This window comes from Chelonia mydas, chromosome 10 (genome assembly GCF_015237465.2).
Source record: "Chelonia mydas isolate rCheMyd1 chromosome 10, rCheMyd1.pri.v2, whole genome shotgun sequence".
NCBI lineage: Eukaryota > Metazoa > Chordata > Testudines > Cheloniidae > Chelonia > Chelonia mydas.
Window position 1 is genome coordinate 66,239,206 of NC_051250.2, and position 27,818 is coordinate 66,267,023.

The following is a 27,818-nucleotide window of genomic DNA, read 5'->3' on the forward strand; positions in this document are numbered from 1 at the left end:
TAAAGGGACAGATTGAAAATTTCATGTTTAGAAAAGCGTCCTTCCTTGTGCTACCCACAGCTGCGTTCCAGGGCTTAATTTGTGCCAGGGCTACACCCCTTCCCCTTCTAGGTTTGGCAGTTTATATCCCCGGCACCTAATTGCTTGAGCCCCCGGACCCCACGCACATCTTTTAATTCAAATGTCAAATTAAGCACTGCTGTGTTCAGATTATTACACACTAAATAATCTTTCATATCTCACTTACCTTTTCCGGTTGGTCCTTTGCTCTTTGTTTACCTTTATTTTATTTTAACATTTTATTCAGACTGGTCAGTGAAAAATAAATTAATCTTTTTTCATTGTTTGTTTCTAGCCATTTTTAGCTTTAAGGTCAGGTCTGGTTCTGGTTCTCATCCATGTACCACAATGTGCAATGTTTTGGATGCAAATTGCTGGGGGGATTTTTACATCCAAACAAAAATGTTGTCATTTAAATTTGAAGCCATCCTGAAAACAATTCTGTTAATTATAGGTTTGATAAAATTGATGTTTTTAACAACACTTTATTTTTGTAATGTCCCTTTCATAAGGAAATTCACTGGCGGTTGTCAATTTCCTTTATTCTTATTTGAGATTGTAATTTCCATTGATGACTCTTACTGTTTGGAGGGCAGAGCCTGTGTTCTTTGCATACTCAAACCTTAGGCAGACTCCCACAGGTTTTATTGGGAGTTTGCCTGAGTAAAATTGCAGGGAGGATTTCAGAATGTTGTTATTAACATTATTTATCATTTGTATTGCAGTAGTTCCAAGATGCCTCAATCAAGATCAGGGACCCCATGTGCTAACTGCTGTCTCTACACAAAGTAAGAGAGAGTTCCTTGCACTCAAAGAGCTTGCAGTCTAAATATGCAAGACAGACAAAGGGTGGGAGTGGAAACCGAAGTATAGAAAGGTGAAGTGGCTTGCCCAAAATTCACAGAGCAAAATTCACAGGCAAAGCTGAGAATAGAACCCAGGCCTCCTAGGCCAGTGCCCTATGTATACCATGGTGCTTCCCACTAGATTGGGCCCCAAGTGCATAAAAAACAGGTAATATTTTAACACAAATAAGTGCCATCTATCCATTTTAATGTGGTTCCATCACTCAGACTGCATCATAGTCTCTGAAGAAAAGTATTCCAACATCTGTTTTCTTTACTAATAATACGACATAGGTGACTCGGAGATTCTTTAGGTGTAGTTTGTGACTGTGGTACTTTCAGCTGTGCAGGCCCATGAAGAAGCTACACTACTTTGAATGGGGTATAGCAAGCTGCCTATTCTGCCCCTAACCAGCTCTGCCGGCCAGGTACTGTGCTGGGGAGAAGCAGTCACAACTGTGCTCTCACGCTGCCTCCTTTTAGGCAGCGAGGCTGAAATACTGACTCACCTGAAGTCAATGGCAAAACTTTGATGGACTTCAGTGGGGCCAGGATTTTACTCCGAGGCTCAGATCCACAAAGGTATTTATGGTCTTAACTTTTATTTTAGGAGCCTAAATGCTTTTGTGGATTTGGGCCTTAGCTTTCACAGAGTTGGTAGGAAGGAGGAGAGATTGCACTCTCAGTAGTGTTGTAGGTGGCCACTGTGGAGTGCATCTTGCACCCTCCCCATTTTATTTACCCTTATTTATTTACTGCTACATGACCATGACATTCTGGCCCTTTATGTACAAATGAATTAAGCCCTACCCTACAGTTTACAATATATGAGTGGTCTGCATGCATTGTAAATTGCAGGAGTGGAGCCCCAAAGTCTTAAAATGTCTTAAAGGAAAAATCAGGGTTTTAGTAAATTTATGGAAGCACATTATAACTTGCATTCTTCATTGTTATTATTTATTCATGGCAGCCACTTCATAGGCTGCTAGGCACTTAACAAAACATACCAGAAGACCCAATCCCTGGAGTGAAGAGCTTGCTATCTAATTATATCCACTATACATGAGAAAACTACTAAGAGTTACATACAATAGATGCAAAAAGAAAAGGAGTACTTGTGGCACCTTAGAGACTAACCAATTTATTTGAGCATAAGCTTTCGTGAGCTACAGCTCACTTCATCGGATGCATACTGTGGAAAGTGTAGAAGATCTTTTTATACACACAACACATGAAAAAATACCTCCCCCCACCCCACTCTCCTGCTGGTAATAGCTTATCTAAAGTGATCACTCTCCTTACAATGTGTATGATAATCAAGTTGGGCCATTTCCAGCACAAATCCAGGTTTTCTCACTCCCCCCCCCCACCCCCACCCCCACCCCCCCCACAAACCCACTCTCCTGCTGGTAAGAGCTTATCTAAAGTGACCACTCTCCTTACAATGTGTATGATAATCAAGGTGGGCCATTTCCAGCACAAATCCAGGGTTTAACAAGAACATCTGAGGAGGGGGTGCCATAATGTGCCAGCAATGCCCCTCTGCCATGTACATTGGTCAAACTGGACAGTCTCTACGTAAAAGAATAAATGGACACAAATCAGATGTCAAGAATTATAACATTCATAAACCAGTCGGAGAACACTTCAGTCTCTCTGGTCACGCGATTACAGACATGAAAGTTGCGATATTACAACAAAAAAACTTCAAATCCAGACTCCAGCAAGAAACTGTTGAATTGGAATTCATTTGCAAATTGGATACAATTAACTTAGGCTTGAATAGAGACTGGGAGTGGCTAAGTCATTATGCAAGGTAACCTATTTCCCCTTGTTTTTTCCTACTCCCCTCCCCCCCCCAAGTGTTCTTGTTAAACTCTGGATTTGTGCTGGAAATGGCCCACCTTGATTATCATACACATTGTAAGGAGAGTGATCACTTTAGATAAGCTCTTACCAGCAGGAGAGTGGGTTTGTGTGTGGGGGTGGGGGGTGAGAAAACCTGGATTTGTGCTGGAAATGGCCCAACTTGATTATCATACACATTGTAAGGAGAGTGATCACTTTAGATAAGCTATTACCAGCAGGAGAGTGGGGTGGGGGGAGGTATTTTTTCATGCTTTGTGTGTATAAAAAGATCTTCTACACTTTCCACAGTATGCATCTGATGAAGTGAGCTGTAGCTCACGAAAGCTTATGCTCAAATAAATTGGTTAGTCTCTAAGGTGCCACAAGTACTCCTTTTTGCGAATACAGACTAACACGGCTGTTACTCTGAAACCATACAATAGATGGGGTAATTGAAGAATGGGTGACTCAGGGTTTATTCTACTCTTCTTAATTTGGTCACATAACAGCTGTAAAAGACCAAAAGCATAAGATTGTATTTGAAGTGGCACACAGTTCATGCAACCATATGCAACATGACAGTGACATATGACCATCTAGTTCTTATCCCTGTAAAAATAACAGGAACTTCTTCCTCTTCTTTTCTGCAAATCAGCTTCATTTCTTACTTTAATGTTGTTATTTGCCAATATGAAGATTGATTCAAGAAAACTATTGAGGATGACTTAAATCGGAACATGTGACTTCAGGAGCTACATGACATGTGAGGGCAGACTTTGGCTCTGAATCCTCAGTGTCCTACAAAGGCTCAGTATGATCATATGTCATGATCATGTGTGAGGGTGGCGTGTACCATCCAGCTGTTCAAATGCAATCTTATGCATTTGGAACTAATATAGAAGAAAGCAAGTAATCTGCTATTCTAAGAATCTTCACTTTGCTTCCCAAAATGTATGTAATAGATCAAACAAAAAGTGCTATAGGAGAGGGTTCAAAAATAGACACAATCAGTTTTATCTGTTGTATTCTTCATCTAACACCCCCATGCAAGAATAGGAGAAGACAGTGGAAGGTACATTATGAGTGGGCAATGGAAATGAAGAGCTGATTCTGATTTTCTGCCCTAACCTCACTTATTCAGGATTGCAGTCTGGGCTCTTTACACCACTTGGGTGGAGTAAAAGGGCTGGAATCCAGATGGAGCTCCTCATTGGGGAATCCCCACAATGTAGGCTAGATTAACTCTATGCCACATTTCCATATAGCTCCTAGCATAGAGGTATGTCAGGAATGTCTCAGGAGCAGGAAAAGGTGCCACCAGAGTACACTGGACTATGACTATTCTGGGCTCCAGTGTGTTCCACAGGCAGCAATGCCAATCTGTTTAATACCCATGTAGGCAGACATCCATAATTTAGAGCAGACCTTGGAACTACTCAAAGTTATGCCCTGGGCTCCACAGGATCAGGCCAGAATTCAGAAGGTGCAAAGATGGCATAAAACCCCCTCTGCTCTTCTCCCTCTTGGGCAACAATACAGATTCTGGCCCATGGTTGTTTTCTGGATTCATGTTCTCTCAGCCATTGAACCCCAGTGTTTTTTTTTTAAGGGTTGTATATTGCATTGCACCATCCCAGTTCCACTTGTGCATTTGCACTGTCAGCTCTCTGGGACAGGGATTGGTTATATGTTGGCACAGTTCATCTGTTGTACAGAGCTGGTTAACTTGCAGTGCTACAAAAATGTGGCCAGATTCTGACACTTTTATTGGGGTGGAGTAGCACTTTCCTCCATGTGTGATATCATTGGCTGCAGTGGGGCTACTCATGGAATAAGGTAGTATTCAACATGAGTGAATGAATTTGACCCATAATAAATAATTAGAGCTGCACAGAAAAGTTCACAATCACAATGAAATACAGCAAAATCAAAAACCCTCTGAAATGTTTGTGGGTTTTTTTCCCTATTTCTTTTACCAGATCTAGAGCTGGTGAAAGAAAATGAAAAATGTGAATGAAAATCAGGGGGAAAAAATCCAACTAAACTATTTGCAGGTTCCCCCCCCCCACATTTTCTGACTAACTCTATCAATAATAATCATGAATTGACAAGGTTCTAGAAGTCCCTGCTCTCTAGATGGACATATCCCCCTGATATATGACTGATCTGAACAGGTTTTCAGACTTATATAGTTTACAAATACTGTTTAAACAAAAATGTTTGAGGCTACAGACAGTAGGCAGGCTGGATTCATTAATATAAAAATAATGAGATCTGCACTGGCAAATTCTAGGAGTGAATGCAGAGTTTACATAGTTAGCAGAGGTTTTCACAACCTATCAGCAGTTTCCCTTCTCTTACATCCTCTCTCCTTTTTCATTCAAGAGGACCCTTTCCTCAACCAGCTTTTGGAGACAAAACAGAACAATGGACAGCCTCCAGAATTGTATTGTAACAATAAAACAAAACAAAAAAACCCAGTTTACATACCACTACTATCTTCCTGTTTTAAGTGAAGAGGATTAAACTGGATGCATTTGAATGTATGAATAAACATTTCTCATAACGATCAGTTTATGGACAGGACACTCTCAAATCAGCCTGTAAACATTCTAATGCTTCTAGCTCATGCATTAGTCCTCAGTGCTTCTGTCTCTGTACCGAGCCTCACTGAAGTGGGATTGTGAGACCTGACAGCTTGATAATGGTTGTGCTAATGTATTACTAATAATAACTGGGTGGGAGATGGAAACTCCTTGAGAAAGTCAAGAGTCACCCACCAGGAAATTAGAGCAATAGAAGTTAGAAAAGGAGTATATATCACAGTTAAATACCAGACTAGAGTTGTGTGGCATATAAAATGGATCGGAACACACCTCACTTCAAGGGGTGAAAAGGCAAGTACTGTCTTCATGTCACTGATTGTAATATACACAAATATATTCTTGGCCTTTGAATCATACAAAATATCCACACATGAAATTTCTATGTGGTATCATACACATAATACTTGACTTGTCTGTCTAAATAAATCAGGGCGAGTTTCATAGTGCTTGTGTTTTTTGTCTTCTGTCAACACTACAGGCTTCTTTTTAAAGATTGCCTTATTTCACAATGGTCAGCACTAAACAAAGAAACAGCCATAGCACCTGAGCTATTTATAAAATCTTTATTTGCCTCATGATCGGTTCTCTTCCATTATACTGCAGAATTGATGGCTCAGTGTCAGCTAGACATCACATATTTTTACTAATAGATGTAATGAAATGAGGTTTTGGAACTGAAAAATGACAGACATTTAAGAGTGGTTATTTTAAAATAAAATGACTTTCAAAAGTTACTTTTGGACCCAGAGTTGTGGCACTTTATACTTCTTTATACACAAAGTATTCTTGTGTACATTTTCCCCATCCCTATATATGTTTTATATTTTGAAGATTCTTTTAGTTTTTTTAAGTATAGAATTTTTAGCACTGATTTTTATCAATTTATGAGCCAAGTGTAAAAATAAAACAATTGATTTTTTTCCTGACAAAATCTGAAGTAAGATGTGTGTACCTGATAGCAGTGTTTGGTCATTGGTGTCTTTTTTTGTCTGATATAGTGTCATATTCTTTCTTTACTTATCAGTGTATTAAACTATTTTGCTCTCAGTTACAAATACAGAATAACTCTATCCACATGATCACAGTCTGTAAGGATATCTACCTCCTCATGCTCTCATCCCTTGACAGTTGCCAAGAACACACATCGATATCCATACAAGATCCCTGTGTGGAATAAGAAAGTGGGCCGAAATTTTGCTCTCAGTTACTCCAGATTTATAACGGTACTGACTTAAACAGAGATACTGTGGATTCATTCCAGGATAACAGCAGGCTTCAATATCAGGTCATATTTGAATCTGTGTTTTCACTTTGAGGAAAAATGGCCCAGGTTATAAGGCAGAGGAAGTCCCAGTGCTGGTAGAAAAATTGCTATCAAATAAAAATTTTGACAAAAATATTGGAAAACAGAAACATTCACACTTCTTTTCCTACCAGCTGTATTTGAGATCCTCAAAGTCTGAATCTCCAGAATTTCCAAGTAGTCTGCTTTTAATTTTTTAACCTTACTAAACCTTCTCTACTCACACTGCTTTTCTTTCCTCACAGGTCCCAATGACCCCTCAATTATTCCTTCCCTCTCCTTCATTATTTATCCCTCTTTCCCTCCCTCAGCCACTCCATGCTTCTGGTATCCTCCCCTCTAGTTCACTCTTCATTTCCTTCTCCCCATTTCATCTGCGTTTCAGTAATTTGCATGGTGACAGGACAAGTAAAACTACCTCATACTTGGGATACCCACTCCCCTCATGCCCTTCCCATCACCATCACTGCAGAGTTTCAGTGAGCAAAAGTAAGTAATACTCTTTACCTACTGTTGAGTTTTGTTTATTTGCTGTTGTTCATGGCTTGCAACAACACTGATCTCCCCAGAGCTCCTGGGCCAATTTATTTACCGTTACCTGATGTGGCGCTGATGTACCCCAGAACACTTTACTCCTGACAACTGCAGAAGTCACCGCAATCAAAGACTTTGGGGAAGTAGATCAGTGACACATTTGCAGGAGGACAGAAAACACAGGCTCAGGAATTCAAATTTGGCATGTTCATAGTCCTCAGTAGGGATGCATTTTTTGCAAAGTTTGAAAAAAATTGGTAAGGAATACAGACATTATGAATAAGTAAACATAACATACTTTGCCTCTGCAGTATACTTTCCCTTTGACTTCTCTGCATACAGATCTTCATCTGTGCGTGTTTACACATTTTCAAATTATGCACACAATAATCACCTCAATCCCTCTGTAAAAAGATATGCCACAAAACCACATAACAATCATGTAAATATGTTAAAAATTGAACTCCAAATGTCAGTACTAACATTTTATTGAGGGCTTTGACCATTAAAGTACAATAAAAATGAAAATGTATGCCATCTGAATCAAGTCGTGCTTATTTTGGAGAGGAAAGTGGTGACATTTAAGACATCTACTACTGTACAGGATCATAAATATGCAAATGCGTCACAAGTTGTTTCAGTTGAGGCTGAAAAGGAATTTGATCAGAAAAGATGGACATTTTTTATTAAAATACTTGAAACAATGACCATTTGCATTCATTGCGGGAGTTAATATTATACTAATTTAACCATAAACTAAAACATTCAAACTAAAGGCACTGTTTCCTACCTGCTATTCTGGCCATATACTAATATCACTGGATAAAGGGTGATGTGGAGTACAATGCCTTCCACAGATCCTGGGGATCAAGGCTACACAACCATACTTGAGCTGCACCAACTTACACCTGCAAAGAATTTGGTCCTTATATAGCAGTGTACACTTGTGAGGTCTGTCAGTGTATGATCCCTGCCTCAAAGAGATTGTCATTTAAAGGCAAACACCAGTACAATACAAAACCACAAAACAAGTTATACAATATAGGGGTGCACGTGATATTGGTTACATGAAACTAAATATTTTATTTTTACTAGTCTATCAGGTGTTGCTGTTATTGATTATTTAGGGATCTGAAGCCAAAATTAGTTTCTGCAGTTGCAGCCACGAGGCCTCTGCAGGACACTTGCACCTTGGTACTCATTAAATTGAATCCTGATTTAGGTGACAAAAGCTGTTCTGCATTGTTTAAGTGGAACTCAGACTCCAGCTTTGCCAAACACTCCCTGACTATCGTAGACTTTCCCTATGTAGTGAAAATGGCCCTCATGAACATCTGATTGATTCAGTTGAGCATGCTTTCAGAGAACTGTGTCATAAATGGGTTGAAGTATCTCAAAGACAGCGATAGTTTGCTCCTGCTCTTGAATATGATGATGACATATTAAAAAATGTGCCATTTTCCTTTTTAGGCTTGCACATCCTCTGCTGGCATACACCTAGGGGCTGAATTTTGATGGTCACAATTCACTTAAACTGAGCTATTGTAAATAATAGTAGACTGGCTAAAATCAGATTTTTTTTCCGCTTTGATTTTGCCTTTGGTTATGCCCCACAAAAAAACCTCTTTTCTCATGTCTTTCCTGTTTGCACTGTTCAGTCTCATTTGGAAATTTCAGTAGTTAAAATCAAGCCTAAGTGTGAGTGTGAGAAAGTGTTTCAATGTTGGGATCAGTTGCAAAGGCCCATGGTTTTAAGCTAACTCAAAATAAATAAAGGATAATGCTATCATAGTTCCAACCAGCTTCCTTGTGGGAACATGCCAGCTGCACAGATGGACAGGATCATAGTTGCAATAGTTCAATGAAATAAGCATAAATCTTCATATTTCACAGTTTTATGAACAGTGGGGGCCTCACAATTGCCATGTTTAATATTAATCTAAATTATACATATTTTACAGTCCAGCAAAAAGAAAGAATATGTATTATGAAAAACATAACTACTGACAACAGATTAATAAAGAAATTATGCATGTGAATTTTGGAGTCTACAAGCATATCAGAATTGTTTCCCACTAAAAAGAGTACATCTAAGTCCCACATATCCAGTGTGGGGTAACTCTGAATTAAGATTTGGGGTATACAAGATAATTATCTGTGCAATATATGTTCCAACTACATTATTGTTTCATGAGTTTTTATGTTACTTTACAAGAAGCAACAGTCTAATCCAAGAGAGTCAAAAACAGACAGAGGGTGGCGTGGAATGGAAGAAACAAAACAAAAAAAATCATGACACCTGGATGGTTTAGGTCAGGAGCACTTCCTTTCAAATATTAACTATAATAGATGTATTGTTTACAGAATACCTGTAGGAGACTGCACCAATCCATCAAGCACTAGTAGTGTTTACTATGTATACAATGTGTAGTGCTCAGAGCTCGCAATCAAGATCATGCTTCCATTGTGCTAGGTCCTATAAAAACACTAAGGTAGACATGGTCTCTTTCCCAAATAATTTACAGTTGAAGGCCCTGCAAAGATTTAAGCATCTGTGTAACTTTACGCACATGAGTAGCTTAGCTGAAGCCAGTGGATCTAGTCACGTGCATAAAGCTAGGATTTGGGTCTTAGAATCCATATTTATTTTTCTGTATTAAACACTCTGCTGGTGGTTGACGTCTATAATTTATTTTACTGGCCATAACAATACTTTTCTCCCATTTCACAACTGTGTTGAAGATGAATCAAAATTTCCAAGAGTCGTATTTCGGGTTGATAGTTTCCTCTGATATGCAGGCACATGGTGCCACTGTATTTTGTAGAAAATGGGTATAAATGTGCAATAACTGATTGTGCCTACCAGTCTGGAAATGGGTGTCAGAAGCAATTGATATCCTTAGAGAAAGAATTTGGTTGGGTTGGGAGGACAGAAGAAGAAAATTGAAAAGCATAGAGTTGAAGAGGGAAAAGAAACAATTAAAAAAACACTTGGACAAGCACTCAAATGGAAAATATTTATTAGAACCACATCTCCAAACCTTGTCAATTTCACTAATTTCAGTACTTCTGGAAACTGAGAGCAAATAGGCACTACTATATCTTCATGCAGTTCATGTTGCTATACTCTCTAAATATGCCCATTTTGGAAAACAAACTGTGTATTCTGTCAATTATTTACTGTAGGATAGCACAGCAAAGTGTTTTTTCCCCTACTCTGCAGCCTTTATTCTGGGAACAGAGAGATTTTAGGATCTCAAGAGTGCTACACATTTTCACCATGTAGTTCTGCTCTAAAAAGTGATTATGTAACTAGGGCACCTCCTTATACAGCAGATGCTGAGCTGTCTGCATTCAGAGTCAGATTTGCTTACTTTAGTGAAAACACTTTTTATTGTTGTTAGCCCTTCAGAACCAACACAGCTCTGGGACAGTGAACTATATCTTTTTCTGGCTCCTGACTCAACAGAACTGCTAACTGTTTTCCAATTTTGGGCCACCTGTGTAACCTGATTGGCATCAATGCATAGCCTAGTTAAATCTGTTCAACCTCAGGAATGGTAATAGTGTTGTACAAGTTTCAGAGTAGCAACCATGTTAGTCTATATCCGCAAAAAGAAAAGGAGGACTTGTGGCACCTTAGAGACTAACAAATTTATTTGAGCATAAGCTTTCGTGAGCTACTGCTCACAAGGTATAACTGAAAACATAATTTAAGGACAATGTGGTTGTATAGGTTTAAGAGTAGCAGCCCTGTTAGTCTGTATCCACAAAAAGAAAAGGAGGACTTGTGGCACCTTAGAGACTAACAAATTTATTTGAGCATAAGCTTTCCTGAGCTACAGCTCACTTCAGCTGGATACTGAACTCTGTCATGAAGCAGATGTACTAACCTTCTAGTCCTGTGCCAGGTGACTAGGACAGGCCAATCTCTTAGTTTTAGTTATAATTCCTGTTATAGCTCAAGCCTATTACTCATGGTAATGCTGAACAGGAAAGGAGACAGCATTTCTCAGCTTTCCCGATGGCTTTCCGGGGCTGACATTTAGATAGACATCTTTACTTGAAAACTGAGCACGTTTGATAGAGACACAAATAAGCTGGACCCCATAAAGCTATTTTACAAAGTCAGTAAAGTTCATTAGAACCTTCACTGTGAAAGATGTTACAGTTGGGTTTGAGGACCTCCCTCAACATGACCCTTCAACTCACCTTCCTAACTTCCATCTTCTCTTTGCTTCTCTTCACAAACTAGTTGTTTCACTGGAGGGCGCTCCGGTCCTAACTATGGAAGAGACTTTTTTTAGCTTGCTTTCGAGAAGTCTGAACAAATTGGAAAAGTTTCCCTTGCAACGTATTTGAACAAACCCTTCATCGGTTGTTTAGTTCACTGGTGTATATTTTAAACTTCAGTGGCACAGATAAAATAATAGACCTTTTTACTGTCTGTTGAGTATTGATGCTGTGTAACTGGAAATGTCCTTTGGCCCATGAGTGGGAAGCAACAGTGCAAAGGCAAAAGGTTTTTACAATGTTATATATAGTTCATCCGTCTCAAGTAAGGGGATAAAATGTTACCAAGTGCTGTTTGGGGCGTACACAGTCGGAGACCTAAAATGTCTTAAAAGACAGAGTGATTAAAGTCGTCTTTGGTGTCTAAAGAGATTTGCAGCTGTATTGAGAGTTATCAGGATTGTTGAGGTCTGGGAATTGATTAGCCTCAATTTGCTGGCTAAGTTACATCGGGGAAGAAGAACTGTCTGCTAGTGCAGGTTCCTTTGTCCCGGCAGGGCACATGGGCTAGGCAGTGGGTGAGAGTCGGCTTTTGCTGACTGGCTGAGAGGTTTCCAGGACCGGCTGAGCGTCTAACTACCTGCACAAGCTGGGACTCCTGTAGCTCAGGGATCGGTCTGCATTGGCCTGGGGCTGCAGGTGGGGGCGCTGAGGCGGGATCTTGTGCGTTGCTGCAGGAAGCTGTACGGCGGCAGCCCCGTGAGTTGGGGCGGAGGAGCTGGAAGGTGAGGGTACCTGATGCACGGATGCGGTGGCTCTCTCTCAGGGTAGTGGCTTGGGACGCTGGATGCCGGGCTCCCGACATAGGGGTGCTGGGGCCGGGGAGCTAGAAGCCGGACTCCCGCTGCAGGGCAGTTGGAAGCGGGGCTTGTAGGCCGGTGGCACCGAGGAGGGGGTGGTGGCAGCCGCGCTCCCGGGGCAGGGGCGGGGAGCCCCAGCGCACTGGCCCTAGCGCTGCAGGTGGAGGCGCGCGCGCTCTCCCGGCTCGCGCCGGCGGGGTGCGGGGGGAGGGGGGGGCGGCTCGGCTGTCACAGGACGGGGGCGGCCCGTTTCCAGCAGCCGGCGGTGGGCTGGGGCTTGGCGCGAGGGAGGGGCAGGCGCTTTTAATTCGGGATGCTGTAGCCCGCGGGCACTGACAGGAGAGGCGTCCCCCGGCCCGGGCGGTGGGAAGCAGCGTCCCGCCGAGCCCTGCACACGCTGCCCGAGGAGCCGGGGCGCTCGGCCCTGCACAAGGTGGGTGAGGTCGCGGCCACTGCTGAGCGAAGGAAGCGCCCTGGACCAGAGCGGCCGCGGCTGCCAGTTACGCAGGGCTGTTGCCTGCCCCGGGAGGGAGGCGCCCCTGGTTGTTGCGGGGCTCCCGCTGCAGCCGTCCGGGGGCTACTGAAATGGGGGGGGGGGGCGCGGAAAGGGGCCGGCGGCTCCCACTCGGGGACCGTGCATAGGCTCCCCGGCCAGGAGAGAGCGCTTCAGCGAGAGGCGAGGCAGTGTGGCTGGCAGGATGCAAGGAGGGGAGGACGCGGGGGGCAGCCCCGCTCAGCGCCGGGGGTAGCGCTCGCTTCAGGGGAGGGCAAGAGGGTGCTGAGAACGGGGCTGTGTCCAGGGACACCCCCCACCCCAAGGCGCTTTGACCCAGCCCTCAGCTGGCCCGAGGCTCGGACGTTTGCGGATTCCATTAGCCCCCCTCCCGCCCCCCGCCCGGTAACTCATTCTCCAGATTGGACAAAGCGATCCACCACAATAGGCAGGTCATGTTCATTGTAAACAGAGGCGCCCTGCCCTTCGCTTGTTGTGCATCGCAGGGCTTCATTTGCTACACCGGCAGATCACTTAAAAACAAACAAACAAACAAACAAAACCTCCTGGGAATCTATATACACCAAAGCCTGTCAAATAGACAGCTTGGCTCAGTTGTGTCAATCGCAGACCGGAGCAATAATGTCGGGGGAGGGAATCTTCATGCTTGAAATGTTGTGGTTGATTACAACTTTTGAATGACAAAAGCATACGGCAGCCCTGCCGAATTGTAAGGAGGTAAACAGCCTGATTTCCGCAAGGAATCTTAATGAGAGTTAGTTGACAGGTGCAAGAACTGGGCTGTTTGGATAGGTAGTTTTCCTTCGGGACATCTGACCTATTTAAAAAAGGAGAAGGGTCTATGGGGGGGGGGGGGAGGGGGGAGGTGTTTTTTTTTTTAAGATCAGATTTGCATTTAGACCACTTTAAGGCTTTGCACAATGTCCCTGGCAGGAGGAGGGTGGCGGTGGGGAAGCGTGCGGTCACCTTTTTAAAGTGATCACTTTGGTAATGACTGTATAGCCCACTCCAGCTTTAAGTACGAGGCGAAAAGATTTATTTGCATTAAAGGTCAGTTACAATTAGTGGGCTTATTACATGATTCCTTTGGAGGGTTTAAATGGAAGTTTGCAGTAAAAACGGCAGACAGATGGATGTAGCCTTCTAATTCAGGGTGATCGCTGCTAAATTGATGGGCTTATTTTTCCTTTCTTGATCACTTGCCTATGAGCTGCGTGGAGCTAGCACGTTTGGAAGCGGTGTAAATGAATGTCGAAGTCCCTGGGCTGGGCCCTCAGCTCTGAGTGGGTGAGGATGCTGAAGAAAGAGCTCATGAGAAATCCTCTTCTCTGAGGACTGGGATGGGAGGGGTTGCTGATTTGATAAATTAACTCACACGTAGGAGAGAATCTAACTCGCCCCGTGTTGCCAGCTTCTCCAAACATATTTGTTTCCCGTTCTGGTCCCTAACTGGAACTACCTCACCCTGCAGGCTGTGCTTATGGAGTAAGCTGCGAGTCTGCTTTGCTGGCCAGCACAAACCTTGGGTGTTTGGGTTGCATTCCTTCCAAAGCCCAGTTCCCAGTCCTTGCCCGGTTTGTTTTAGTCACTGAGACTCTGGCAGGAGGCACTTGACTTTGTTTAATTATAACTGAAACCACCTCTCTCAGCAGAGCCCGGGAAGGAAGATGGCCAGCCCCAAAACCACAGGGCTTTCCTGGGAGATCACTTGGCTTGCAGTTGTCATCTGTACCCATCTACAGGTAGGTGATGATCATGTTGCCGTGTTAACAGCCAGACATTGGTCTGCTGAGCATTTTAGACACTACCATTTATGATTTTAAATGGAAAATTGTTGAGGCAACTGTGTGCCCCAGTATCCAGTGGTGCCATGAACAAGACTTTCCTGACATTGAAGCTAGAGTCAAAGGAATCGAGGCAGGAAATCGGTATTTTCCTTTTTGCTAGTAACATTCTACCTGCCTTTACAACTTGGGGACTCTCTTGGGAGGTGTCAAGTGGCTGGGCTGCTTCAAGGTGATGCAGCTGCCTCTTGCCTCCAGGAGACTTAGGAACAGAGAGTGCTCAGTTATTATAGTGAAGAGGGCTATATAAGTGTGTGGGTAGCTAGAGCCAAAACCCTTGGAAGCCAGTGGAAGTCTTTCTGCTGACTTCAGAATGGGCTTTGGATCAGGTCCTTCCTGCATTCAGGATCCATGGAGGAAAGCCTTGGCTGTCAACTGATCTATTGCCTGACACATAAGTCTAATCACTTCCAAGAAATGAGTAGTTTTAAAAATTGAGTGCTTCCATACAGCATAATGTCATCACAGTATGTCATTCTCTGCACTAATATTTCCCATAGTGCAGTAAATGTGAAGTGCTCTTTGAAGTTTTAAATCCCCACAAATCAAGAAATCTTTAGAAGAAGAAAGCAAAGTGAGTTTGACAACATTGCTGAAACAATATTTTACCAGTCTCCAAAAATCATACTATGGTGAAACTTTTAAAATAAATACCTGATAAAACAATAGTTTTGAATTAAGCAACCACAGATAATGTTGTTGCTATTCATATTCATATTATTATTTATTATTTGTATTGTGGTAGTAACTGAGGTCCCACAGTCACTGACCACAGCCCCATTGTGCTGTTTACAAACACAGGTCTTGAGGAGTTTACAATCTAATTCAATAGGAATGTGGGGCAGACAGCCTAGCTAATTATAAGATTAATAAGGCCTAGTCCACACACAGAATTTAGCTAAGCTTGCTCTAGCTATGTTGCTCAGGGATGTGAAAAAGTCACTTCCTGGGAGACGTAGTTAAGTCAACCTAAGCCTCAGTATAGACACCGCCAGGTTGATAGAGGAATTCCTCCATCAGCCAAGCTATCGCCTCTCAAGGGGTGGATTAACTACAGTGATGGAAAAACCCTTCTGTTGCTGAAGCAAATATCTACACTATGGTGCTACAGAGGCATATTTGCAGCACCGTAGCTGTGCTGTTGTAGTGCCTGTAGTGTAGCGAAGCCCAGAGCTTGATAAATTTATGAATGGGATAATAAAATGAGGTTCTTCTTCAAGGAGTGTCCCTGTGGGGGCTCTACTTCAGACTTTCCATTTCAAGTGCACATGGGCTGCTGTGCCTTTGATCAGAAATTTTTGATAGCAGTGCCTGTTTGACCTGCACATGCACCCTACACATCCTTGCCTTGTGGTAATAAGGATATATAGGACTATGTGGGCAAACTGCCCTCAGTTCCTCATCAACTGCCTTCTGCCTGAGATGAAGCATACAGCGTGCCTGTTGTCTTCACAACTAAGTTTTTGTATTGTTAGTCTTAGTTGGGACTGTTTCCCCTTTTTTGTTTTTTACCCCCTTAAAGGGGTTGTTCTGGAGTTTGTTCTGGGGTGTGTAGGATCCTTGGGCTTTAAGAGGTGTCTTTCCTGATGGGATGCTATCCTGGTCAGTGACGGGCATCCTTGGTACCTCGCCTGTTTGGGAGAAACTGATATCCCTAGCAAGTGTAAAATATGAAAGTCCTTTAAAAGTAGATCTTGAAAAAATAGGGACATCAAGTTTAAATGATTATTCTTAATGGAGCAAGCCTTAAGTCTGGCTTCTGACCCAAGTGCTGAAAAATCCCCTGAATGCAAGCTGATGAGTACTGCTAGTGCCCATCTACCTCAAGATCCTGGTCACTGAGAGTCTCAAGGGACATATGTGTTGCTGCGCCATCCATGGCTGGGTCTTGGTCACCGAAAGCGTCAGGGCAGACAGCTTCTGCATCAATGTCCATGGTAAAGAGCGATCTGTTATCTAAGTTTCTGTATATTAATCTTGTGATCATGGACAAAACCTAAATCTTACACTTTTTTCTTCTTCACTGTAGATTTGAAGCCAGTATTGGCACAGGTCCCTCATCCCCACAAATGGTTTTGGCATTGCTTCACTTGTCTCTGTCTCTCTCTTTTTTTAAAGAACACATTGAAGTAATCAACAGTCCATTGTGAGTAGCTTCATGAACATTTTAAGCCCGGTCAAATTTTGGTCTTGATCGTCCTTTTTAATATTCTATTTGCCATGATTTTGGGCAGTATAAGGCATGGATGCTAAACCCAACCTTGCAGGAAGCCCCTTATGCTCCTCAGTTTTAGCTGTTTTTTCGCACTTTTAGTGACATTATAGCTATTTTACATTATTTAACATACCATTTCTGGTTTCTAGTAACCATTAATTATTCAATTGGTTGCTTAGGGCCATACTCTGTGGGCCACACAGAGCCATTCTACCCACATATTGTACCATAACTTACAGTTGTATTGTTTTTGGCTATTAAAATGCTTATGTGTGGAACTCATCAATTTGAAACAATTGGATGCTGGGCAAGGTCAGAAGTCTGTGCCATGCCACTTATGTGAAATTGATTAATTTTATCCTGCTTAAAGGAGGTACTGAATCAAATAATGACCAGGTTAAAAGAATCTGCTGGAAATGTGGCATGAATATAATGCAAAGAAAACTGCAGCATAACTTGTCAAAAGAGGGTACTATTATTGAGAAGAAATATAGTGAACTTGGGTTATAGCAGCTCATTCTGATTCTTGGATGCCATGGTGATGAGCACTGCATAAATGTCTAGATAGATTCTGACTCTGGAATTACATTCCATAGGTTTTCAGTTTCTGTCTCAAGTTGCGGCAAGACTAGTTTGTCATGTGCAGATTAATCATTATAATGGGAGATGATATTACTGGCAATCTCTCCACCTACATAGGATAATCCAGTAAATATTTTACCAATGAATGCTTAAGTGTGGGCTTCCTCTTGAAGAAATCCGTGTTGTTATCAAGGATTGCAGCACAAATTTGACTCTTTGGGACCATAGAATTGATCAACTGATCATTCATAGGCTAGACCTTAGATTTTTGGGTTTTTTTGTATACATAGGTGCGACTTCTTAAATCATGGGTGACTCTAATGAAGTTAGTGGACCTACACCAGTATGAAACTGGTGTAAATCAGAGCAGAAACAGGTCTGTACAGTTTTCTTCGCCATTTTAAGTGAAAAGGATAGCAGAAGTGTCATTAAAGCATTAATTATTTTCAAAGATCCAGGATGATGACTCTGTATCTGCAGAGACTTCTGTACTCCCACTGTCACAGAATCAGTACTTGAATTTGTGGCCATTCACTAAATATTTCTGTGAGCTCACACTTGCCCTTGACTTGGTTTTAAACACTCACTTGTATATGTTTCTGAGTCTGCAAACAATGTTCTAGCACAAAAATGAGCTGCTCTCTTGTGTTGCTAGATGGCAATGGTACAAAGGATGTGTTGTAGATATGATGGATGCTGAAAAGACAAATAGTTTGAAAATTAATACGCATAATAGAAGTACTTAAATGCAGTTTTGTTGTTTTTACATTTATTTCTTAAGGAGACCTGATTCTGCATGGTGATAATGGAGACAGCCTCTCCCTCTCATCATGGGATTGGTCTCCTGATTAACATCATGGGATACCATTTAGTTAAGGTAGTTTTGTTAGGTACACACAGTTACACTTTTCATGGAATATGCTAATTTATATCCTTAATAATGGACTATCTGTGGTTATTAGTGATCACTAGCAAATTTAAATAGACAAAATATTTATTTCCATCAATAATTTTCACACCCAGATTTCATACTGTGCACTCAGTTACTCTTTGCTATGTGGTTTTCAAAGCACAGACACAATGACAGTTTAAGATGCTACTGTTTGAGAGTTGTACTAGATAAGCCCTCTCTGGATCTGTTCATTTTATTTTCTGAGAAATGGAATTGCTAATATCTGAGGATAGAATAACAACAAATGCACCTTGTCTGGACATTAAAAGGGTATTAAACCAGGCTTTCTTTGGAAAAGTGAGTTTCATAGTCCATATATAATTGGAACTAGTGTTGGTTGCTGCCTTAATTTGTGTTTCTGCAATCCCTACATGTATTCTGTTCCTTTTTCTAATCTGTAATATTCTGGATTCAAAAGATATACATGCTGAAAACATTATCTGCTCAAATTGATTCTGCCAAAAACTACCAACATAGTAAATGTCTTTAAAGTTAGGTTGATGTTGCAAGTCCAAAAATCTGATGTCCATTATATGACATAGTGAACTTGGAGACCATATTCATGGAAAACTTTTGGAATACTGTTTTACAGTAACTGAGTGTATTGTATACTAATGTTCAGAAAGTAGATTATGATCCACATACCATACGAGAGTCAGGATGCTTAACCCACTCAATAATCTTCATGAAAAAATGTCATGATGAGATTTGCAAATCCTGAGCCAAAGCTACAACAGTTAAACTGTTTCGGTGCAGTTTTAAGACACTGTGGGTAAAATCCTGGCCCCACTGAAGTCTATAGGAGTGATGCCATTGACCACAGTGGGTACAGGATTTCATTCTGTATGTTTTGAAGATAGAACCCTGCTCTTCTCCCTCCCTCAGACAAACAACACTTAAGAGACTCTGCAGAATGTACTTTATCTTGAAGTATCTGTTATCACTGACAGATTAGTTATTCAGTGAGAGCTTTACCAAGAAGCATATATAAATTCCTGTCATGAATTTATGACGAATAGTGGTTGCTCAACTAATATTCATAGGATTTGAACTGCTTCTGCCCCCAATTTACAATTCAAAATAATTGGATTGCCAGAATATTTCTCTATGAATTTGAGTCTGTGAGTCAAGTCACAAACTGTGAGGATGAATGCTTATTTTTTTCAAGTTTACTCTGATCAAAAATAGACTAAAATCAACACTGGAAGATGACCAAGGGACTGGTTTGTCACCAGTATCAATGAAGTGATTTGCTTTAATATTTTACGAAGAGTTATCAATGGTGTGCTGTCAAACTGGGAGGGCATGTCTAATGGAGTCCCACAGGGATCAGTTCTGGGACTGGTATTAGTCAATATTTTCATTAATGACTTGGATAATAGAGTGGAGTGCAATGCTTATAAAATTTGCAGATGTTGCCAAATTGGAAGGAGTTGCAAGCACTTTGGAGGATTGGATTAGAATTCAAAATGACCTTGATAAATTGGAGAATTGGTTTGAGATCAACCAGATGCAATTCAATAAAGATATGTGCAAAGTATTTTAATTAGGAAGGAAAAATCAAATGCACAACTGCAAAATGGGGAATAACTGGCTATTTGGTAGTACTGCTGAAGAGGATCTGGGAGTTACAGTGGACCACAAATTGACTATGAGTCAACAATGTGATACAGTTGTGAAAAAGTACAATTCTGGGGTGAATTAACAGGAGTGTTATATGTAAGAAATGGGAGGTAATTGTCCCCATTCTACTTGGCACTGGTGAGGCTGGAATACTGTGTCCAATTTTGGGTTCCACTCTCTAGGAAATATGTGGACAAATTGGAGAGAGTCCAGAGAAGAGCAACAACAATGATAAAAGGTTTAGAAAACCTGACCTGTAAGGAAAGATTTAAAAAATTGGGTATGTTTAGTCTTCAGAAAAGGAGACTGAGGCGGGCCTGATAACAGTCTTAGAACATAAGAACATAAGAATGGCCATACTGGGTCAGACCAAAGGTCCATTCAGCCCAGTATTATATCTACCGACAGTGGCCAATGCCAGGTGCCCCAGAGGGAGTGAACCTAACAGGTAATGATCAAGTGATCTCTCTCCTGCCATCCATCTCCACCCTCTAACAAACAGAGGCTAGGGACACCATTCCTTACCCATCCTGGCTAATAGTCATTAATGGACTTAACCTCCATAAATTTATCCAGTTCTCTTTTAAACCCTGTTATAGTCCTAGCCTTCACAACTTCCTCAAGCAAGGAATTCCACAGGTTGACTGTGTGCTGAGTGAAGAACTTCCTTTTATTTGTTTTAAACCTGCTGCCCATTAATTTCATTTGGTGGCCCCTTTTCCTTATTCACTTTCTTCACACCATTCATAATTTTATATACCTCTATCATATCCCCCCTTAGTCTCCTCTTTTCCAAGCTGAAAAGTCCTAGCCTCTTTAATCTCTCCTCATATGGAACCCGTTCCAAACCCCTAATAATTTTAGTTGCCCTTTTCTGAACCTTGTCTAATGCCAGTATATCTTTTTTGAGATGAGAGAATCACATCTGTACGCAGTATTCAAGATGTGGGCGTACCATGGATTTATATAAGGGCAATAAGATATTCTCCATCTTATTCTCTATCCCTTTTTTAACGATTCCTAACATCCTGTTTGCTTTTTTGACTGCTGCTGCACACTGCGTGGATGTCTTCAGAGGTCTACCCACGATGACGCCAAGATTTTTCTCCTGATTAGTTGTAGCTAAATTAGTCGCCATCATATTGTATGTATAGTTGGGGTTATTTTTCCCAATGTGCATTACTTTACATTTATCCACATTGAAGTTCATTTGCCATTTTGTTGCCCAATCACTTAGTTTTGTGAGATCTTTTTGAAGTTCTTCACAGTCTGCTTTGGTCTTAACTACCCTGAGCAGTTTAGTGTCATCTGCAAACTTTGCCACCTCACTGTTTACCCCTTTTTCCAGATCGTTTATGAATAAGTTGAATAGGATTGGTCCCAGGACTGACCCTTGGGGAACACCACTAGTTACCCCTCTACATTTTGAAAATTTACCATTTATTCCTACCCTTTGTTCCCTGTCTTTTAACCAGTTCTCAATCCATGAAAGGCTCTTCCCTCTTATCCCATGACAACTTAATTCATGCAAGAGCCTTTGGTGAGGGACCTTGTCAAAGGCTTTCTGGAAATCTAAGTACACTATGTCCACTGGATCCCCCTTGTCCACATGTTTGTTGACCCCCTCAGAGAACTCTTCAAATGTGTTAAGGGTTATTAGAAAGAAGAAGGTGATCAATTGTTCACCATGTTCACTGAAGGTAGGACAAGAAGTAATGGGTTTAATCTGCAGCAAGGGAGATTTATGTCAGTTATTAGGAAAAACTTTCTAACTATAAAGGCAGTTAAGCTCTGGAATCAGCTTCTAAGGGAGGTTGTGGAGTCCCCATCATTGGAGGTTTTCAGAAGCAGATTGGTCTACTTGATGGTTGGGAATGGGGGAGATTTACTTGATCCTGCCTCAGTGCAGAGGGCTGGACTTGATGACTGACTTCTCAAGGTCCCTTCCAGCCCTATGTTTCTATGATTTTATTTGTCCATTTTCCATTTTTTTGAGTGAATATTTCTATTGTAGTGATTGTGCGTGGTGTCACATACATAGATGTCTTGTAATGGCACAGTCCAAGCAAGTAAAGCTTACTTATACTGTCTCACAAATGTGTCTTAAAACTGTCTTAGAGAGACCACCCTAATGGGGAAAAGGTGATTCAGTCCCCATCACCGTTCTGACCTTGAGTTTCCTGAGACTTCCAAAAATGGTGCCAGTTAGTACTAATTTTGTTGGTAGTTTTATGATGTGGTCACACAAAGAATTGCACTGAGATCACCCAGCTAGTTACGCATTGACCTCCTGCCAACCAGTATAGTAGCTGGGCTACCAAGATATCAAAAACTTGCCTAGGAGTCTCTGTGTAGGAATAATCTTTTGTAAATGAATAACATAACTTTGACAAGATAAATTAGGTAAACAAACCTAAGAATAGCTCTGGTTTGATATCCCCCCACCCCCTGCTTTAGTAGATATGTGAAGGCTTAATCACAGATAATTACTCATTCAGCCTATATTATGTTCAAATGGATATTTCATGCTCCTTACCAAATCAGTCCAGTATTGAGGCTGCAGTTTTGCGTAGCACACCAAATTCCATTCCTGCCCTTGTCCCACAGAAAACCTGAGGGCATGATTCTGCTCCTTTTAAAGCAGTATTGCCAACCTCAACTGATCAAAAATCATGAGTTAGGCCCCCCCAAAATTATGAGATTAGCTTAAATGTCATAATTAAAAAAACTATTTGTTTTATTTTAATTTTTAAAATTTACCTTCTGGTTTCTGAGCCACTTTCAAGTCTTCCTCTGCAACTGTGTGGCTTAGAATCTTGCTTTTTTCTTTTTTCTTTTTTTTTTTTTTAAACAATGAAAACTGAAATTCTTATGTAGTCACTTGACTGTAGGTGCTGGGGCATTAAAAAACACCAGCTATCATGAAGGTTGCAATAAAATCACAGGAGTTGGCAATATTTTACAGTTAATTGCAAAACTCCTATTAACTTCCTTGGGAGCAGGTATTTAATTGGGCTCTCTATTTGTGTTTGTTTCATAAGAATACTGTAAAAAACCTCTGGAGATGGAATAGTGTTGCATTAATGCAATGCAAATTTTGGACATTACAACAGCTCAAATGTGCCATTAAATCAATGGCTGCCAAAATTTTGTATAGCTGATAAATTGTGCATGGCCACCGTACATTATCTTCAGTCCAATACAGTCTTAATGGAACAGTTGCAGGGTAATTCTTAAGATGCAAAATCCTCCTGAAATAGTTTGTGTACAGTGAAAGAGTTAGTTTGTTTTCGGAGTGCAGTTCATTAGTGTTCTTAGTGAGCTCAGCATTCCAGACTAGACATTGGGTATAGCCATGGCAACTCCAGAAACCACTGAGTGAGTGTAGCCTGGTTGTGAAGGCAGGCCTTAGAAACGAAAAGCAGAGAGCTGGTGGAACTGGAGTTGGCATTCAAAGGAGTGAGGCTGGAGTGGGTCTTAGGTCAACTTCTGCATGCAGCTTGACATTAGAGGGGTCTTATTTTGAAGGCAGGTCTGTTCAATAATCTGGTCACTCAATTATTACTTAAGCCTGTTCTACACCTAAAACTTAGGCTATGTTTACACAACAGACCTTACAGCAGCACAGCTGCGCTGACGTATGGTCTCCTGTGTAGCCGCTGTATGCCAGCGGGAGAGAGCTCTCCCACCGGCATAACCAAACCACCTCCAACGAGCGGCGGTAGCTATGTTGGCAGGAGAGTGTCTCCTGCTGACATAGTGCTGTCCACACCGGCGCTTTTGTCGGTGAAACTTATGTTGGTCGGGGTGTGTTTTTTCACATCCCTGACTGACAAAAGTTTGACTGACAAAAGTGCTAGTATACACTAAGCCTTAGGTTGACCGAGCTATGTTGCTCAGGGGTGTGAAAAATTCACTGCCCTGGCAGACGTTGCTAAGCTGACCTAAGCCCTTGTATAGACACCACTAAGTCTATGGAAGAATTCTTCCACCAACCTTGCTACTGCCTCTCGGAAAGTTGGATTTACTGCAGTAATAGAAGAACCCCTTCAATCTCTGTAGTAAGTGACTCTCTATATCAGTGCAGCTGCAGCATAGCCGTTGTGTGCCACTGTACCGTTTCTAGTGTAGACATACCCTTACTGGGTGCATGGGTCCTGAAAGAGGTTTTAAATCTTTGTCAGTTTAGGGATAAGAACATTGTTTCTCTTTCTCTTTTTGCAACATTTCCTTTGTACATATATTAGGACTGGATATCAAAAGCTTATAAAATTGAAAATACACAGACACAAATAAAGCCTGTATTTGTTTTTAATGTGGTCTCACTCCTTAGCTGTGCAGTAATGCACTGGAATCCTGTGAATCTTGTGTGCGTTGTTCAGATCAACCTATCACACTTGTACAAATATCCATATACAAATGAAATTCTCCTTTGTGCAGAGGATCCACAAAAGTAATGTGCACTACTTAAGATCTACCCATCCTTCTTCACAGGGCTGCATGTGAATTATGCAGTTTAGGATCTAGAACAGGGGTGGGCAAACTTTTTGGCCTGAGGGCCACATCTGAGTGGGGAAATTGTATGCAGGGCCATGAATGTAGGGGTGGGGCAGGGGTGCGGGAGCAGGTGCTGTGTGTAGGAAGGGGCTTAAAACAAGGGGTTGGGGTGCAGGGTGCAGGAGGGGAGCTCAGGGCAGGAGGTTGGGGTGCAGGAGGGGTGTGGGGTGTGGCAGGGGGCTCAGGGCAGGGGGTTGGGGTGCAGGAGGGGATGCGGAGTGTGGGAGGGGCCCAGGGCAAGGGTGCAGGAGGGGTGCGGGGTGTGGAAGGGGGCTCAGGGCAGGGGTGCAGGAGGGGTGGGTGTGGCAGGGGGCTCAGGGAAGGGGGTTGGCGGCTCAGGGAAGGGGGTTGGGGTGCAGGAGGGTGCTCAGGGCAGGGTGTTGGGGTGCAGGAGGGGTGCGGTAGGGGGCTCAAGATGGGGTTAGGTGGCTCAGGGCAGGGGGTTGGGGTGCGGGATGCAGGAGGGGTTCGGTGTGTGGGCTCCAGCCCAGCACCGCTTACTTCGAGCGGCTCCGGGGTGGCCGTGGTGCGCAGCGGGCTAAGGCAGGCTCCCTGCCTGCCCTGGCCTGGCCCTGCGCTGCTCCCGGAAGTGGCCAGCATGTCCAGCGGAGGCTCCGGTGGGGTGGGGTGGGGTGAATTTCAGGGCCACATTTTCAAAACGTCCTCAGTCTATTTTTATATGCAATTTTGCATGCTCGCTTTTTGACCACTGTCACCAGCACACAGGTGATACAATTAATGCACTTAACCTGCTTCGGCACTTCTGTAAATTTTCCTTTGTGTCTAATTCCTAGGAATTCATTAGGAGTCAGGCACTTAATCTGCTTAGGTGCCTACTGGGATTTTCAAAAACATATATCTGCATCTCTAGGCACCTCAATACATTTGAAAATCTGGGTTTAAGAGCCTAAATCACTTTTGAATTGAGACTTCAGCTCCTAAGTCATTTAGGCACTTTTGATAATTTTACTCTTAAATCTGAAAAATAGGTTTGTGACGTGTGCAGATATCGGCCAGTGCTTGAAAATTGCGTGTGCAAACGTTACATGTGCACAAAAGGAAAATTTGGGTTGAAATATCACTTCCAGACATCATGTTATATAAATTATTGTTTTGGAATGGTGTTATTTCTGTTTCTAATTTATATTTATTAGATTTAACATCATTATGGAAAGAAAATGAAAACAGTACTCCCAGTCTGTTTTGAGTAATGTGGTTTCCAGGAATTGTCAGTTTGTCATACTTCTGGATCCACTAGAAAAACGGTGAACACAAGTCAACTTGATTGAAATGTAAAACAATGTTAAAAATGCACTTAAGGGTGTAATTACTAGATTGCTGCTGTATGCTAACTGTTGTCATTACTGTCACGGTGGGAGATCTCCATTATTTATCAATGCTATTTTATAGAACTAAGTAAGTGGAGCATTTATTTATTTGGGGAAACAATGTCTTGTTTCTCTCTTTGTACAAGGTTCTTTCTGTCTTCAGTTGGTTTGTCAAAAACCAAGATTGCTGTCAAAAACCTAGATTGCTTAAGATTTATGGGATACATTCTTCTGTCGGTACATGCAAGCTGCTTGGAGTATGTACTGTGTATGTCAGGTGACCTACAGTGGTTGGCTGTCTGGGCCATGGCAAACTGCAGAAGAGTTTTAAATACATGGTCTGTACATTTATTACTTAATGCAAAGTAGAATTGGGCTGATAGTGACATACCTGCACTTCTATGTAATGGAGGAGTAAGGCAGGGTATCCCTCTGTTCAGTTATAAATGTTTCCTGACCTGCACCTTGCAGGAGAAGCCCTTGCAAGTTTGCAGAAATTGGCTTCACTCCGAGCTTGCTGAGTCAGCGAGAAATTAGCTAGCTCCTAAAATAACTTGTTTTTTTCTTTTGGTTATAGTTATTTTACTTGTGTATTTGTTTGTGGATACTGCAGGCCATATATTGGCATGCAGAGGAGATGTGAAAAACTAATGCAAATAATGGTCTGTTTTAAAACATGATTTGGCTTCCTTGGGGAGAGTCCCTTTTTCTAAAAGGTCTTGAACTACTCATTCATTTGAAGACTCAGAAAACACCCCAATTAATCTTAAACTGTTCCCTGGTTGACTGACATGGCTGCTGGCTGAGATCAGCCAGTTGTGTAGTATTGTCTTTAGTATAGACTGCTTATAGGGCAGTGATCTAGTTGGAGCACTTAGGGTACACTCAGCATATTGCTGCTTTTTCAGCTGACCCCATCAACACTTGTTCAAAAGGCAAGGGAGAGAGTCTACCTACTACCAGAGATATGTTCTGTATGTGCTTTATAGATTCTGGACACTTCCTATAGTAGTATTACCATGTAATTTCTGTTCTGTAGAACTATGGAGTCAAATAATACCAGAACCTGATGCACCATTTGGGTGGTGGTCTATGATTGTACTTTACTCAAAAGTGGTCTGATTCTGTAACCCTTGCTCACAAGAATTGTTTCAGTGAAGCCAGTGAGATTCCTTATGTGGTTAATGGCTGCACTTTCTGTCTAGAGTGTACAGTCTGTGAAGCTTTCACTCTCAAATCACTGTTTAAAAGTTTACATTTTTGTTTTTTAAATTGGTCTCCAGACTTTCAATGCCAGTTGGTACCAGATTTTTTGATTAATAAGTAACTCTTTATTTGTTTCATATTCTTTTCTCTTTGTGTTCTACTCAAAAACTCTATAGACCATTCTTTTAGGTTTGCAGAGAGAGTGGCTATGCTGACTGATTGCTGTGGTGTTTTGTTTGTTAGTCCCATGCTAATATTTTCTTGCTACTGAGGGAGCACGGCAAAGTAATGGCTACTGATATTTTACTAAATAAGTCTTGGCATAATGTGCACTTTCACCATGTGATTAATCCAGTGAGTAAGATGCACATATTCCAGACTTCTTCCCTGCATGACTGCGTGTTTTGCTTAACCTCAGTGTGATATCGGGCACTCAAACTTTACATTTTCCTTTTCAACCCCTTTGAATTAGATTTTAGAATACAATAGGTTAGTTTAATACTATAACAAAGGCTCCAGAATGCCATCTTAATGTATGGTTTTGTACTGTGTAGCTGTTTGTCTTATGCTAAGAGGAAGCTATAAATGTATTTTTAATGCCAAAAGTTAGACTTAAAATGCATTACTCACCCTGTGGGAATAGCTTGAAAATTAGTAAGCAATTAGATTAGTAGGAAAACACATTTTACTTAGTTTTGTGAGTCTCCT

General features: G+C 41.7%; 1 protein-coding gene across 6 annotated transcripts in view; it reads left to right on the plus strand.

Moving 5' to 3' along the window:
• The first annotated feature begins 11,897 nt into the window (after window positions 1-11,897).
• Window positions 11,898-27,818, plus strand: part of ADAMTSL3 (ADAMTS like 3) — a 277,102-nt gene continuing 261,181 nt past the window's right edge. The window contains exons 1-2 of one of the 6 annotated variants that reach the window (XM_043524045.1): window positions 11,898-12,214; window positions 14,456-14,545. In XM_043524045.1, the coding sequence (XP_043379980.1) occupies window positions 14,471-14,545 (75 nt within the window). In that variant the 5' untranslated portion in view covers window positions 11,898-12,214; window positions 14,456-14,470. Of the gene's footprint in view, window positions 12,215-12,498; window positions 12,723-14,452; window positions 14,546-27,818 lie in introns of those variants that run through there. The other 5 variants (XM_043524044.1, XM_037911341.2, XM_037911340.2 and 2 more) reach the window with 5 other exon arrangements.